This window comes from Montipora foliosa, chromosome 2 (genome assembly GCF_036669935.1).
Source record: "Montipora foliosa isolate CH-2021 chromosome 2, ASM3666993v2, whole genome shotgun sequence".
Classification (NCBI taxonomy): domain Eukaryota; kingdom Metazoa; phylum Cnidaria; class Anthozoa; order Scleractinia; family Acroporidae; genus Montipora; species Montipora foliosa.
The window spans coordinates 35,227,843-35,245,026 of NC_090870.1; the positions used below are offsets into that span (position 1 = coordinate 35,227,843).

Consider the following 17,184-nt stretch of genomic DNA (forward strand, 5'->3'; position numbering starts at 1 on the left):
TCAATTTTTTCTTTGAGTTGGCAGTAGCATTACAGACCCTTCCAGAAGAACTTTGGATTTTGTCTTTTCGCGTTTGCCTAAAAATAGACACTCAGTCTCTAAGTTCAGATGGTCTGGTTACCGTTAAATGATCTATCATTCGGAGTTACAATAACACCCTTATGCTACATTTGCAGGACTTTGCTACACCATCTCTAGGTTCTACTGACCAGCTCGTAGATGATGATGTGGATTTTGCTAGAGAAAATGACACTGAACATGTGTTGCCTGAAGTTACACAGTTCTGTCTCAGAAGACACTGGGAAACAAGGTATCAAAAGATCGGTTGGTTGGTTTAACTCCTGCATTATTTCTTTTCCATCCAAGAGCTTGGCTTTTCCTTACTGGCTAACACATTGCCTCAAGAGTCTGTTTGTTGATTTCTCTTTTGTTGGTTTTTTCTCTTTTCGTTACCTGTAGTTCACATCCTTACATATTCTTCAACCAAGATCGTATAACAATGACCTTTGTTGGTTTTCACATCGACGTTAATGGCAATTTGATTGACCCAGACCGGCATGTTATCATTCAGCCCAATTTGATGTCAAGACACTTGCGCACTGGTCTAACTGTCCAGTTTCAGTTTGGGAACCAGAGAATGGATTTCGAAACTAATTACGAAACTTGGAGCAAGTAAGTAATAGGCTAACGCTTGCTTTGCACCTCTGAGAGGTACTCCGCCAAAGTACAAATGGGAGTAGTTGGGCTTGTTGGTCCGGTTGCGATGGGCTATCTTCTGCAAGAAATACTCTTATTTGAGCCTTGCGATGTTGTAAAGCTTCAACGCCATGGTAATACTGAAGCTATCATAACGTAAGTAGTGTCCTAGTTTAAGTGCACTCCCTTGGATCGTGTTGACCATTCAATTAGATGCCAAAGATCTCTTAGTTTCTTCTCTTTGATGGGGTGTTGTCTGCCAAAAATTTATTTTAAAGGTGGTTACTCTCTCGGTATCCGTGTTGCAACACACGTCCTATGGATGAAAGAGAGTTCCTTATCAGTTGCAAAAAGATAAAAATTGGCAAGATGTGAATCGGAACCAAACTTTAGACTGCTGTGTTGCAGGTAAATTGTTCTGCTAATTTCGTCCGTAAGCTGTGAAATTGGGTTGGTCTTTGCCACATTAGTGACAAGTTAGGTGGTAACGTTGCTTGGACGTTCATCACTGGCAACCACCCTTTGCAGTTGAGGCACCGACTTGACATCCCACATTTAAAAAGCAGCGTTAGGTTATTTGAAAATAAAAAGCAGAAAACTTTTAACATGGTATGTTCCTTATTTGAAACATGCTAACAAAATCATGGAGGGCCACCTACTGAACCTTGGAACAACGTGAAATGTAGCGAAAGCACCTCATCATTTTTCCAGACTTTGTTTAGAAGAAGTTACTCTGCGGCGACTTTAGAATTTTCTTTGGTGACCAAACCAAACATTACACATTACATTACCAAAGTTTGAGGGTTGTATAATTAATACACATGTCTATAGAAAATCACGTTTTACCAGTCTTGCTGTATTCATAATGCCATGCAAAATTATTTTACTAATTATAGAGGAGAGAAAATTGAGAAACTTTGTGGAGTTATGGGTGTCGAGTGGCCATATGACCCAGATAATTCATACGAGCTCACTACGGACAATTTGATGAAAATCCTGGCCATACACATGCGTTTTAGGTGAGGTTAATTATTTGTAGAGTTGTTGTTTTCTTTCCTTCAGGAGTGGCATAAATCATGAATGAATTATCTTGAAAAGTGTTCCTACTTTGAGTTTACCTATCCTGAAATAGTTCTCTCGCTGGGATAAATCTTCCCATCTATGGCAACCACACTTTGCAGTCTTCCCCTCGAGATTTATGATCCGCACTAATTACGTTAAGTTAACAAAGATGGCCGATTTGCTCAAATCATGGTCAGTGGTTTAGGTACAACTAATTTGTTTTCATCATCTTTGCAACCAGGTGGCACTAACTAATCTCTGAGTTACTCACCCCTGGGGAGGTTTGTTCCTATTTAACCACTGCTTTGCGCAACCCTGGCCGTTATTTAACCCATGACTTAGCATGTGAAAGGCAGTGTTTGTTGCTTTGCTGACATCAAACGGCTTCACTTTCCTGTTTTCAATGTCTATTGAAAAGCAGGGTGTGTGGATGTCCTTCACGAAACAGACAAATGTCTGCTGGTTTCGCTGCGACGTACTGAGGAATAGTGGAAAAATGTGATTCCTGGCGTTTGCGAGAAATGGAGATGCGTCAAGCCATACGTTGTTTTTTTAATGGTGAATATGAATGATAGGTGTGCGTGATCTTTTTCTTAAAGTAGTCCATTTTGCATTACCACTTCACCCCTGCTTGGAATACTGGGTAATCATTTGGTCAGTTTCAGGTGCTCTCCTCATCCCGATAACTTTAACCACTTTACTAACGGTTTTGTTGGTCAATTTACAGACGTATTTTTTTTTAGACCACTGATTTTGAGGGGTTTGTATTTTGAAAGGTGTGGTATTCCTGTGGTCATCATGGGTGAAACTGGTTGTGGAAAAACCTGCCTCATTCGGTACATGTGTGGCTTGCAATCAGGGCCTGGAGGACCGAAGAACATGTTGCTCATGAAGGTGCGAGATACAAAATAAATTTGGCTGCTCACTCTTTAAGTTAGTGATTACTAATTCTGTACAAAGTATGTATATTTGACATTGTAATTAAGTTTGCTTATCAAAACAATGTTGGGAGAAATGAGAACCTGGCTTGTTTCTAGTATGGAATAGTATGTGCCAGAAGTGCATCAAATGTTAAGGTTAAAGAGACTTTAGGATGACCAAATGGACCAGTTGGATTTGAACTTCCGACCCTCCAAGATTTAGATGAATGCTGTAACCACTAAGCTACTGGAGACTGTGATGCAATGGTTTTCTGTTGACTTGGACGAGAACTGTGCCACACTGTCCGAGTCTAGTCTGCATGGTCTAATCTGTTCTAAGAGAATTCATAGTATGAACAAAGGCAACCGTGGATTTAGCATAAAAGCAAAAGGAATTACTACATATACAGACAGAAAGGTGAGTGAAACATGGTGTGCAAGAGCTACGACCCTTCTTAAACATGCCAGATCCTACTAACACAAGCTTGTGCTTGTTTTCGATAGGTCCATGGCGGCACAACATACGAAGACATTGCGAAAAGAGTAGAAAAAGCCGAGGAAATGGCGACACTGAATGAAGGGCTTAACATGGACACTGTGTTGTTCTTTGATGAAGCTAACACGACGGATGCACTTGGAATGATCAAAGAGGTCATGGTGGATCGAAGGGTCAATGGAAGAAAAATCAATGCCAAGAGGTTACAATTCATTGCAGCGTGTAACCCATACAGAAAGTAAGTATGCGATGAATTGTGCAACATTATCTTTGGACTAAAATTAAGCCAAATATATAAAAGAGGGGTCCTAAAAAGGAAAATGTATGATAGCGAATTTACAAGCCTTCATAATCGTTTCAAGCAATTATGAGCGATGGAGAACTTCACAGTATCTTTCTTAGACAAGCTTTGAATGCTTCAATGAAAAACGTTGGGAAAGCTTCTGCAAAAAGACCACGTACAAACCAAAAATGGTACAAGGTTCTCTTTTGCCGACTCCCACAACTCCAGGTACTGGAATGCTCGCTGATCGTGCCTACTGCGGAATTCATCAGCGTCAAAGAGTGGATTAAGGCTCCCTAAAGTAAAACCAAAAACAAAAACGATATATTTTTGCACGTTGAAATACATAGAGGATATTACATGGCCGCGCGGGGATACGAATTTTATCTTCCAGCGCTGCAAGTATCGCGAACGAGTGAGAGATACATGTACTTTCAGCACGAGAAGATAAAATTCGTATCCCCAAGCGGCCATGTAATGTTCTGTTTATTATATAGATATTGATGAAATGTCTAGCTTTAAAACAACTTGTTTTATGCAGTTTCGAAATGATGAAAAAGTGGGTTTTTTTTAAATTTGAATTAACAAAGCTTGCTATACTTGCATTTTCTTGATTTTTTAGTAAAAGGAGAAATCCTGGTATTTCATCAATATCTATATAATAAATAGAGGATATCACATGGTGGCGAGAAGATATGAATTTTATGTTCTCGTCGCAAGAACAATATTTTTCTCGCCCCGAGAACATAAAATTCACATAAATATACATGGTCGAGTTTGAAAAGTACAAATACTGGGCCTTAAAGGCTGGAAAAAGGGCGCCAATCATGAATTCTTTGCTTAAAATGACCACTCTTGTTACATGAGAAAAATTACGCCACTCGGTTTCCAGATGTAGGGTTCGTATTGATTCCACCAGGGTTTTAGGGACACCTTGAAAATGTGGCCCCGTCACCGTCACCCATTTTTCTCACCTCATTCCCTTACAGACATACTGAAGAAATGATTCATAAACTGGAATCAGCTGGCTTAGGGTACCATGTTGCTACTCAACATACGCGAGATCGGCTAGGTAAGACGGTAATCATAGTTGGCCTAATAATGATGGGGTTTTTTATACACACTTAAATGAATAGAGAGAAAAAGTTCGCTGCCAGATTGCTTATGGGACAAAGATGGCATTTTCAGGATTTCGCCATTTGACTGCAACTACCAGAATTCTGCAAGTCTTGTTTTCTTTTACTTGACAGCGGTAAATTCTCATGTAAACCCTACTACATGGTTTATGAAACATGAATTAATAACCAGAGACCTGGTAGTTGATGTCAAGTGATGCTGTCATAAAGTTATCTTGTGGTTCCGACGTTACCAAATCATATTTATTCAAGTCCACGTTTGATTTTAGAACAGCTACGGGCCAATGCGATCTGTTTTACTGACCAGCCAACCCAAGAATTAAATGGAAAGGTTACGTTTATACAAACGTTGGCCGTGTGGCACTTATATTTTAAACAGAATTAACTGAATAGAGTGTAATGTGAAGTGCGAGATTTATATCCCATATGAACCATGTGAGCGTCAGCCCTACTGATGGAAATGGGCCCACACAAGGACAGAGAAAAACTCTGACCAGGGGTAGAGCGGCGGAGATCTAACCCGAAGGTCGTGGGTTCAATTCCCACCCTAGTCAGAGTGGTCCTTGTGTGGGCCCATTTCCATCAGTAGGGCTAACGCTCACATGGTTCATATGGGATATAAATCTCGCTCTTCACATTGCACTCTATTCAGTTAATTCTGTTCAAGAATTAAATGGCCTTCCATGTCGTCATCAAACCTCTTCTTTTGTTATGAGTGAATCATGCAGTTTATTTGTTTACTCTTTCTATGCCACTGTGATGATATTGTTCTTTTAGGTCGCATTCCTCTTCGTCATCTTGTTTACAGAGTGCATTCTCTGCCAGAGAGCATGCGTCCTCTTGTCTGGGACTTTGGTCAACTGAAACCCGAAATTGAAAAGTTGTACACGAGTCAAATTGTCAACAGATTTGTAAGTTAAATTTTCGCAAAGTTTCCTGTAGGACTTGATGTCTTAGAGTGTCTTAGAAAAAAAGTCCAACAGTGAACGTATGTCGTTGTAAATAAGACGACATTGCAAAATTTAGAGTTTTGCCTACCTTAGTCTTTTACTCCATGTTAACCATCCTACCTTAGTCTTTTACTCCATGTTAACCAACCTGTAGCCCTAAGTTCTAACAGGCCTAATTCGTCATGAGCGTTCTAGTTTCTTTTGGATCTCCTCGCCTACGTGCATTTCGTTAATTTTTTTGTTTCTTATATTGTTTTTCTTTAGTAATGCTCACTGATTAATAGACAAACAAGTTGTTTTGGCAAAGTATGTCCTTGTTACATTTCAATATAAAAGAAATCAATTAAAATGAGATTTTTTTTTTCTGCTTCTTATTTTGAAAATAAAAAGGATAGTTATCCAATGATCATGTCATTCTTAGGAAATCCGAAATCTTATTTTTATCTTCACTTTGGTAAGCACCCAGGCATAATTAAAACCGTGACTACCTTTCACGGCTTTCAATTCGTCCACTTCTTTTTACCCAGGTTCTTCAAGAAAATCAAATTCCAGGTGACTTGCAATTGGTGAAGGCTCTAACAGAAATTCTTACCGCTTCACAGCGTTACATGAGAGAGCAAACGGTAGGTTGTCGTCAATGTTTAAAAACGCTCAAATTTCACCCAGATAGAGTTGTTCAGCTTCTTTATAGGATTCCGCAAAATTCATGTTCAGGGCCGAGGTCTGAACAAAGCTTCTGCCTTTGCAATGTTCCCCCTATAAGCTTGTGACGTCGTTTCAAAGGATTCCCTTGTGGTGTTAGGCTTTGTGGTTTGCTGAAAAATCCTCTTCAATTTATGCAAAACTCAGGGATTTGACGTATTCACACACATTGTCCATGCTGAGCATGGGCAGCATGTATTAGCTGCAAATAGTAATTTAGCCGCATGATTTACATTGTGTTTTGTGATCGGCCTTAGTTGCAATTTTGACTTTGGTTTCTTTCTTTTATTATCTTTTAACCAGAACTTTGCACTTAACTTTTTTACTTGCCTCTCTCACGTTACGAAAGTTTGTTTATCATTCTAAATGACAGCGTTATACCTGTGAACTTTGTCTCAAGAGTTCTCCAAAGTGGCCTCTTAAAAACAAGGAACAGGTTCTCCTTGCTAAAATATAGCACCATGAATATTTTTTATCCAAGGATGAGTGCAGCTTCGTTAGCCTTCGTGATGTTGAACGTGCAATGAAGGTAATGGTGTGGTTCTACAACCACCGTAATGTTCTTAACCCCCTGGTGGATGAAGCACCCATGGGCATGGATGTGGAAAGTGACGATGAGGATGATGATGCCGTTGAGGACGAACGGGCTGAAACAGAAGGAGATCAGTTGGATCAGGTGAGTGAAAAATTCCTCTTTGGTTCTGCGTTTTATGTTTTTCTGTCTGTATTGATTTAATCGTAGAGTTTCACCTTTTTTAGCCTATTGATGATGTCACACGTGCCCTTGTACTTTCTGTGGGAGTGTGCTACCATGCAAGACTTCAAAACAGGGAACCGTTTCGTCGTGCTATAGCTCCAAGTTTTTCTCACCCTTGTTTGCTTCCTGGTGGACACAGGCGCATCCAGCACGAAATTACAAGGTACTTTTAGGAGATTTTTATGGACAGTAGTAGCACAGCTTCTTGCTCTACGTCATTAAATTTCATATAATCAGCCAGCCTTGTTAGCTCTTAAGTCTTATGAGTGACTCTGCCTTTAACTTGTTTTTTGTTAGATGCCAGAAAGCCGTATTGAATGTTCTGGAATTGGGTCAAAATATTGCACGTAACACAGCCTTAAGCGAAAATGTATTCATGATGGTGGTATGCATTGAGCTGAGGATTCCACTGTTCGTGGTTGGTAAGCCAGGTAGTTCCAAATCTCTGGCCAAGACTGTTGTGGCTGCAAATATGGAAGGAGATGCATCAAAATCCGATCTCTTCAAGACTTTTAAGCAGGTAAATGGGCAATGAGTCTTTTATTTTGCAGTCAAATACTTTGCGAGACACCTCCGTCCTGCTTCGAATGCCCACCAGGGAAGGCTCTTACTTGTACAATTTGCAGTCCCTACCTAGGATATTGAGGAAAACGGGCCCAGTAGTAAGAGAATTGTAAGAAGGAAAGGAAGAAATACATTTATATTTTCTGACCTGTGTTTACATGCTAGTATAACAAGAAGATTATTTCATAATTTCGAGGTGTCTTAGATTTAAGTTATTTTTGCGTTTTGACCTCACGTAACGCCGTGATGGAGCTAGCTTATTTTCTTTTTATTTAGCTGATTGAATTTTCTTTGATTTTTGTTTTGTTTCGTTTTACTTTTTCATGAGCTTTGTATTCCCTTTTCGAATTGGCTGTATTTTGATCCTGTCATCTGAATTTATCTGAAACTTGCAGGTTCATATGGTGTCCTACCAATGCAGCCCCCTCTCAACAGCAGAAGGAATCAAAGCAACCTTTCGGCAATGCAGCCAACTTCAAAAAGCCAACAACCCGGACAAATTCGTTTCAGTTGTGGTATTAGACGAGGTTGGTCTGGCAGAAGACTCTCCTTTGATGCCATTGAAAACCCTTCATCCACTTCTTGAGGATGGTGTAAGCGCAACCGATGATATTATAGAGGTGGAAGAGCAAAAGAGCGAAAGAGTAGCCTTTATAGGAATATCAAACTGGGCCCTTGATCCTGCAAAAATGAACCGGGGCATTATGCTGTCACGTGGCCTACCAGATACACGGGAACTGGTTGACAGTGCAATGTAAGTTAAGGAAGGGTTACATTTTTGCAAACGTTGGCCGTGAAGCACTATATTTCAACAGACTTAACTAATTAGAGTGTAATGTGAAGTGCTTGTTTCCTAACTCATATGAACCATGCGAGCGTTAGCCCTACTAATGGAAATGGGCCCACACAAGGACAGAGAAAAACTCTGACCAGGGTGAGAATTTACGACCTTCGGGTTTGATCACCGCTGCTCTACCGACTGAGCTACAAGTTTTTCTCTGTCCTTAAGTAAGGATCGAATATGTGCTGTGATGCAACACCGCCTTGTTGCTCATATCTTGTGATGAACATGGTGACACAATTTATTTTATAACCCGTCAAAAATATTTTTGTGTAGAGAAATGAACTGTCAAACTAAATGATGGAATTAAGATTTTTCATCCAATTTTTTTTTGTCAGGGGTATTTGTTCAACAGACGAACGCGTTAAGAGCTTTGTTGAACCCTTGATGGATTCACTTGCCCTGGGCTACGAAAAGCTATATGAAAGACAGAGGAAGTCTGAAGCTCTTCGCGAGTCTAAAAAGGATGAGTTCTTTGGGCTACGAGATTTCTACAGGTAGAAGTGCATGAAATTGTTACGATCTCCAACGATGTTGTGTATTATCCAGCCAGAGTCCTTTCAATTGCTTTTCTCTTTTGAAGCAGCCTTTGAGGGGTTTTTTTTTTCATTTTCGTTCATTAGCTTAGTGAAGATGGTCTACAAAATGGCGGAAGACCTTGGCCAGGAACCTGGGTGGAAGGATATCGAACACGCTATCAGGCGAAACTTCGGGGGATTGGATGAGATTGACCCAGTGAAAATCTTCAAGAAGCAATTTCCACAAGAAAGGAGACAAACTGTATGAATCCCACTTACTCAGTTTTGACTTCACCCCGAACGGACAAAATCCCTGCAGGCAGCCATCCCATAAGGGGACAGGGAAATGAGGGCAAGGGATGTCTGGCACGTTTTAACTGTAAATTCCGTCTAGTTCCAAATTCTTAACCCGTCAGTATCATCATCATTCTCTGCATGATATTCTTAAGCGTATCTAACTCCACACAAGTAACTAGGGAGACTGTAAAATCAGCAAATCATATGAAATCATTTCACTGGGATTTAAACCTCTTTAAGCAGAGTAGGGAAGCAACAAATTCAGCCAACATATGACATTAAATCCAATAATGGAACCCAGGCCACACTGTTGGAAGGCAAGTGCTCTCATCATTGTCCTAACGCTGATACGCTACCGTGCTCTTTTCCTCTTACCTGGCTGCTTAGACATTCAGAAATGAGTTATGTTGTCTCGAACCATTTGAGTAAAATCGAAGTACATGCACCCTTCAATAACGTGTGTTGTCTCGAAGGATTTAAGTCTAGCACTCATTAAAAACGTGTGTTTCTTAAATGGTATTGTTTTTATATCAGTAAAAGAAGTCTGGAAGTCTGGAAAATCATAACTTGAGGTAATTGTCCTGTTTTGTAGAAGAGGAAAGATCAAGATGCATTCTCTGCAGTGAACTTGATCAAAGCTAGTCTCGATCGTCAGATTTCCAGTGGGTAAGATTCATTGTAAAAGTAATAATTTCAATCGTGTGCTTCTTTCTTAGATAGAGTCATTTGCTAAGCAACTTCTTCCTATGGGGTGTTTACCGTATTAGTATGGCCATAAGACATGGTATACTGTCCTTATTGAGAGGGATTGTCAGGCTGTTAAATTACCCTTACTTTCAGTTCGAGACCTATTGTTTGTTTGTTTTTGTGTTTTTTTACGGTCAGGAATTGCAGTGACTCTGTGACGCATTAAGATCTTTTTCTGCGTCAATTTTATCAGGGAAAGCCGATACTTGTTGGTGCTGACAGAGAATTACGCTGCTTTGCCAATTGTCCAGCAGGAATTGCACAAGAAAAAAGATGAACCTATTGTTATTTTTGGAAGCAGTTTCCCAAAAGATCAGGAATACACACAGGTGCCGGCACAACTAAGAAATGAGAAGTGCTTTCGGTATTTTAATTGTCATTGAATATTCAGGAGAGCAAAAATAGACGTACTAGCCTTTTCCTTTTCCATCAATATTTTAGGTTTGCCGGGACATAAATCGAATCAAAGTGTGCATGGAGACGGGTCGAACAGTGATTTTATTGAACCTCGAAAGCCTCTACGAAAGTCTTTATGATGCCCTGAATCAGGTGAGAATCTCAGTAGGTAGAAGAGTAATGATTGCAGAAGCAGTTGCGATACAAATTAGTGTCTCTGATCAAGTTAGTCTTCATTTGGTGCTCAAGGCGCTTGCACTGCAATGTACAAAACGCACTTTGTTTTAGACGCGAGCAATTTAAGGAGGCTCTATACCAATGCTTTGATGAACATGTGCTGTACGACGAAGAATATCCTTGCAGAAAGTTAAAGGCATGTCAATCCCAGTTAATAGGATTTTTTACATATTGTTGTCCTTAAGTGTTTCCATGTTCTCCATGCGGCAAGTGGCGATTGTTTTGATGCTCTCGTTTGTTACAAACTGGACATTGTGTGTTTGATGCTGCGCGTTTTAAGATTTGTTCATTTGTTAGCCTCCATAAATATTCCACCAATGCCAAATACCCGATGCCTTTCTCAGTGTAGGAATCTTTGTCGTCGCTATCTATGTTATCTAGCCATTTCCTTTCTCCTTTTTTTTTTTTGCACTTCGTCAGTACTACATGTATTTTGGAGGACAGAAATATGTGGACCTTGGACTGGGAAGTCACCGCGTAAAATGTCGCGTGGACGATAAATTCAGGTACTGACCACCAGATCAACGTCTCACCAGTCTACTGCTATAAATAGAAGAAGGCCAATTCATATTAAATTACTATCATTTTCATCGTCTTCGTCTTTAATAACCCTACAGTTTTAAAGCTTTTACTTTCCTGATTAGAGCATAACACACAAAAGCAAGCGGCGCTGTTCCACAACACTATGGACCAGGGCCCGGTTGTTCGAAAGCCTATTAACTTTACCCAGGATTAGCGTAAACTTTTTGTTTCTTGTTTTCAACTTTTTGGTAAAAGCTTCTTTTGCTTATTTTTGTTTTTCAAGATTGACTTCTTCTAATGTAAAGTTTTGCCGAATATCAGCGTTGAACAGCATTTGGGAGTAGAAAAATGAACTCCTTGGTTAATTTTTAATCTGGGATTAGCGTTAATCGACTTTTGAACAACCGGGCCCAGTTCTTTAACTTTTTCAACAACCCTTCTCGATAAAGATAAAGGAGTCGTGGCATTTTTGAGCTCTTTTGCTTGGCGTGCATGTATATTTGTTGACGATATCAATTATTTCCAGGTTGATTGTGATCGCGGAAAGAGACGTTGTTTACAGCAAGTTTCCCATTCCTCTGATCAACCGCCTTGAAAAGCACTACCTTGTGACTTCAGCTAGCCTGAACCCTAAGCAAAAGCGAATTGTGGACAGACTTCATGAATGGGTGAAACAATTTTCCACTGTCGAAATGCCACGTCACCAACAGATGAGGTTAATCCATTATATAAAGAGATTTTTTTGTTTCTGTGTGTCTGTAAGGGAATAGATCACAGATGACGTTAAAATGTGGTGAGAACGAAAAGGCGGCAGGAAAGGTAACCGAGGGTTTCTCTGGTGTTCTTATTAAGGTGTTATCTGTGCGTCTGTCCAATCAAAATGCTTGCACAATTTTAAGTGTTATATCGAATTCTACAGCTTTTCTCACTGCTTGAATACTCACAAAATCAGCCGTACTGAACTACATGAAACCCCGTAAATAGGTTATTAATTGCAAATTATCCTCGGGTTTGCTTTTTTTAAGGAAGTGTTGTGTATTTTTCTGTGTCCCTGTGGCCAAAGGGTACCCTTTTTTTGGCTGGTAAATATTTTTCCTCCTTTCCCCGGTTCCCCACCCCCCTTCCCATTTCGGCGAGGTTTCACTATACCTTTCTCAATGTCTGGGGACCTCCAGCCTGGGCTAAATTTTCTATCCCATATCGTATGACGTAAATGCAGTGAGAGGCTGTTTTGGCAATGATAGTGATTTGCGAGAAGCTCTTATTTCACTTTCAGTTTGCAACCAATCTTACGTTATCTAACAATGATGAAATGTACAATTACTGGTGGACGAACAAAGGAGCTAATGAGAAATGTTTTGGCGATGATGACGTAACTCGAAAACCATCTATAGGGTGCATGTCAACCAACGTCTTGCTCACCTCAGCTTTTATCCTAATCGCATCTCTTAACGTCATGATGTTATGGGAAATCTATTGTTTGCATTGCATTGACGTCGTTTTCGTTTTTGCAATCATCCTCCGCAGAAAATACACACCTGGCGACGCATTTGTTGGTTACCATGCCGACACTGCAGCAACCGTTGTGCTTCAAGTGTCCAGCGACCACATGGAGGACGGTCAATACCAGTTTGCCGATGAAGAAAAGGTATATTTAAAATGTTTATTCGTCGCGTTTCGCTAAATTACAGAAATGACAAAATATTTGCCTGCGTTTGTACTATAACGTGCATGATAATTCTATTGTTTCTTTCATTCAAAGGTACTGGTATCTTTTAGTGGGTCAGCTCATGTTTTATTTTTACAAAATTCTTAATTGTACCCTGGAAATGAGTGAGGTAGTACACTGAAAACGATAATCAGTGTAGTAAAGATTTAGTTTACTTGATTGTCTTGGCCCAGTTAATGGAAAAAGTGAATGATGGGCAAGCGTCCGAACACCGAGGAAATTACTTTGAAAACTGCTAAGAAAGAGATACTTGTTCTAGTTCTAATTTAAGCTTTAATTTATGCTGCGTTATGCAATCCTAGGTTCTTCTTTTCTTATTATTAAGATTATCATAATCGTCATGCTCTTAGAAATAAAAACACATGACTTGCAATAGGTGTTCAAGGAATCTCAAGAATTATTGCTGCAATGTGCGACACCCGATGCCGTTGCACGTTTGCCCCGCACACAGTTGGCCCAGCAAGCAGATATTCTCTGGTCAACTTACTTCACAATGCAGGAACACTCAAGTTTGACTGCCTTTCTTAGAAACGTTCTAACAGGAGAAGAACGAGGTTCAGACAAAGGAACTTTGATTCAGGTGAATGGCGAGTAATAAATACAGTTAGACCAGTGCTAGGTTTTGTAGACGATAACAAAAAAACCTATAAAGCAAGAAGCAGCAACATATTTAGTGCCGTGAGGGATAAAAACTTTGTTATGGAAAAACAGCGAATGGAAAAAGATGGGTATTCCTTGTCCTAAAACGCACGGTTGTTTTGAAAGGAAGCACTTATAATGAAAACAAACGTTTTTTGTAAGTTTTAGCAGAGCTCCGCGCGGAGCATCATGGGTATGAAAATACAGTAACCCATCTGTACAAGAAAATTTGGTTTTTGTCACTATTGTACTGTCCACCACCCCCACCCCGATTCCCCCATGTATGCCAATGTGACCAGTATCACGTAACCATATCGCGGGCTCAAGTTTAGAACTCATCGAGGCGTCCATACTCTAGCTAGTTTACAGCGTACATCTTTGATATTGGAAATCCACGTTATGGTCAGTTGACACCTGTCAAAACAAGGTATCTGCTGACCAGTCTCAGGTGACCATATCGCGGGCTTAAGTTAAGAGCTTATCGAAGTCAGCTGAGTCTTTTAGTTGACCGCTGACCAGGTATACTGGATTTCGATTGGATCGCATGCTTAAGCCAAGTTAATTTATTGTAAGAATAAACAACCCAAATCTATATACTACACTCTCACGATTGCAGTTTCAATTGCTTGAAATACTGCTTTAACGTTATGTGCAATGTGAGCGGATTAAAGGAAACTATATCTCCATTCAAGAAATGGTGGAAAAGAGTGAAAATGTTTGAGAATCTCTGCACTCTGTCTACAGGTCACGACTCACTCCAGGTTGCTGTCATCCAATGATTTGCAAGACGTGGCCGATTCAACTTCGCTGTGTTTGTCAAATGTAATGTGCTTAAGTCTGCAGCAATTTCACACAGAACAACAGTTTTGCTCCTCTGTGAGGTTAGTCATACGAGCTAAATGCAGCTAGCCTTTGAAAATCACAACCCTAATCCCCAATGGATATAGCAGTGGAGCCTCTCACTGGTATTAATCCACTTAATCCCTATTTCCATACGTTGGAAATTAAAATGGCATCAAGGTTATTGTCCTCTTAGATAGAACTGAGAAGTTTCCCATTTGGTACTCTGATTTTTCTCCTTTTTCCCAAATGAAAATGTTCAAGTACCAATGTCTCAATTTTGATTCATCCATACTAGCTCCTGGACGCGTCCGCAATGTAACGAAAAAACCTCATAGACGCAATGCAATACAATGCAATGCAATGCAATACAATACAGAGGCCTGCTTCCAACTTTTTAATGGTTTATAATTGCCTGTTATGCCCAAATAACCCAGCTATAAAATGGGGAAATCTAATTTGTAGCCCTCTCAAAAAAACCAGCTTGATGTTTTATGCGGGGTGCCTATCTAAGCACAAACGATAAAGAAAAGTGTGGTTAGCATGTGGAATAAGGTGAGTACAGAATTATTATTTATTTTTCAATCAATTGTCAAATTTTTCGTTTAAGGGACTTTTTTGCAAAACTTGGTGGAAGAGAAGGCTTGCTCATTGTTCAGTGTGATGCTGGTGATGTCAACGGTAACCTGATACCTTGTGCTCGTCACCTGCTAGTGGAGCAAAGGACAACTGCAGTCGAAGATTTTGCAGAGTCCTTGGGAGATGACCCTTCGTCTGTGCACATCGTCATGATACTACAGCTTCCCCGTCTTGTCGGAGGCTGTCAAACATTTGCAGGCTTCCAAGGGGGAGGATGGATATCGGTGCATATCGACGAACTCCGTCCTCCAACTGGTCAAATCCCAGCTATTAAATTTATGGTTGACAGATCAGTTAGCGAGCTGTTTGATGTGGCACCAAGCACCACTCGATGTGAAATGGAAGTTGAAGACCTAGAGGAGGAAGGGACCGACATTGAAATGGAGCCTTCTTATTTTGCTCATAGTGACGTCGTGCTGGATAAAGTAGACATTGTCAGTCTGTTGAGAAGTTGTGTTCAAGCAGCCGTTGCACGAATTGATGACGAATCTTGGCGTTCATCACGGTCAACTCGTAGAATTGAAGTCATGCTGAATCTTCTTCCAGATGACAGATCCAATGGAAGTGGTAGGTACACGGAAGTTAGTAAGAATTGTAGTTGTATCAAGGAGAGTAACCTGTCCCTTTGTGAATGATGGAGTTGGGGCACGTTTTTAATCTTTTCCTTTGGAGCTGTCTCACATCAACAACCATGTTGCGTGTATTTTCATAACTCTTGTCCACTTTCATTATTTCAATCTATTAAGTCATGTTTAGAAACGGTCTTAACCTGACGTTTCCAATATTTTGTGATGTTTTGTAGATTTGTCATTTGCGACGATCTTGGCCCGACGAATCCACAAGCTTCTTCAAGAGAAAGATGACCGTGCTGGATCCAATGCAAGTGACTGGCTTCGCTCAGAAGCTTTAAGTGGTATAGGAATTCAGGAGAATGGCACATTTAGGAAAGCGTTATGGCAAAGAGTGTATTCATCAGTGATTCCAATCCTATCTGAGATCATTGCGTTTGTGGACCGTGACTCCAATTTGGAACTTTTAATGGGCGAAGGGGACTGGTTGTCACATCTGTGGATAGCTTTCTTCCAAGATCAAGCCTTGGTTGAGCTCCATTATGACAACTTTTTATCTCTTGAAAGCAACATCATACGAGAGCGTGTTCCAGTGACCACGGCAGGGCGTGAAAGATATATGTTTGACGTGCAGTTTCCTTTCTCTTGGTTAGTAAAAGAACGAATTGACAACATGTGGAGAGAGGCTGCAAGCATTGCAGGTAAATCACCCTTTTTCCTCTACAGGTAGCTTGACAGTTCAAATATTGTAGGGACAATTTGGACAATGCTGTAAGATTTGTAAGATGAGTAAAATTGTGAAGGCCAGGAAATTGACTTGGAGAAGGCCAAAAGGTAACTTCTAGAGCACTTCTCATGCCATTGTCGACGGAGAGTGGAAATGCAAAAACAACAGTGGGAGAAATACTTAATTGTCCTTTTGCAAGAGGAGAAACTGAAGGCGTCACTATCAAGGGAAGATTATAATCCAGTAATTTCTTGTTCCATTTTGTTATTTTATTTTATCATGTTCTTATTATTAAGAATTTTTAGTATAATATATATATGTATTTTTTAGTATGTCTTTAATTTATATACATAAAATTATTATTACTCTCATTTGTGTTAATTTTATGTATTGATTAGATTACTTTATAGAGGGCCACAGGGTCATCGGTTGTATTTAAACTGTCACGTGCTACCCTCTTAAAATAAAGTCATCATCATCATCATTATTATTATTATTATTATTATTATTATTATTATTATTATTATTATTATTATCATTATTATCATTATTATTATTATTATTAGTAGTAGTATTATTAGTATTATTATGGATTTCGAATTACAATTCCCACCCTGGTCAGAGTTGGTCAGAGCTTTTCTCTGTCCTTGTGTGGGCCCATTTCCATCAGGAGGGCTAACGCTCACATGGTTCATATTGGGTAGAAACTTAGCAGTTCACATTACACTCCAATCAGTGAAGTCTGTTCAAAAATAAGTGCTACGCAGCCTACGTTTGCAAAAACGTAATCCTCCATTGTACTTGTATATGTTCATTCCCTTGATTTTAACATCTTCAGTTCCCACGGCCTGCTCCCGTCTGACCTTGTATCTCGGTCGGTAGAGCAGCGGTGATCCAACCCGAAGGTCGTGTCTTCA

The 17,184-nt window shown here is 39.9% G+C and overlaps 1 protein-coding gene across 1 annotated transcript in view; it reads left to right on the forward strand.

Moving 5' to 3' along the window:
• Positions 1–17,184, forward strand: part of LOC137992942 (E3 ubiquitin-protein ligase rnf213-alpha-like) — a 130,874-nt gene that overhangs the window by 77,875 nt on the left and 35,815 nt on the right. The window contains exons 27-50 of the mRNA XM_068838537.1: positions 177–310; positions 460–672; positions 1,593–1,715; positions 2,535–2,652; positions 3,183–3,412; positions 4,447–4,529; positions 5,371–5,504; positions 6,071–6,166; positions 6,727–6,921; positions 7,005–7,165; positions 7,300–7,522; positions 7,962–8,320; positions 8,746–8,904; positions 9,031–9,187; positions 9,815–9,888; positions 10,163–10,298; positions 10,411–10,518; positions 11,023–11,108; positions 11,651–11,839; positions 12,652–12,772; positions 13,230–13,433; positions 14,237–14,373; positions 14,943–15,538; positions 15,774–16,241. Of these exons, the coding sequence (XP_068694638.1) occupies positions 177–310; positions 460–672; positions 1,593–1,715; positions 2,535–2,652; positions 3,183–3,412; positions 4,447–4,529; positions 5,371–5,504; positions 6,071–6,166; positions 6,727–6,921; positions 7,005–7,165; positions 7,300–7,522; positions 7,962–8,320; positions 8,746–8,904; positions 9,031–9,187; positions 9,815–9,888; positions 10,163–10,298; positions 10,411–10,518; positions 11,023–11,108; positions 11,651–11,839; positions 12,652–12,772; positions 13,230–13,433; positions 14,237–14,373; positions 14,943–15,538; positions 15,774–16,241 (4,504 nt within the window). The remainder of the gene's footprint in view (positions 1–176; positions 311–459; positions 673–1,592; positions 1,716–2,534; positions 2,653–3,182; positions 3,413–4,446; positions 4,530–5,370; positions 5,505–6,070; positions 6,167–6,726; positions 6,922–7,004; positions 7,166–7,299; positions 7,523–7,961; positions 8,321–8,745; positions 8,905–9,030; positions 9,188–9,814; positions 9,889–10,162; positions 10,299–10,410; positions 10,519–11,022; positions 11,109–11,650; positions 11,840–12,651; positions 12,773–13,229; positions 13,434–14,236; positions 14,374–14,942; positions 15,539–15,773; positions 16,242–17,184) is intronic.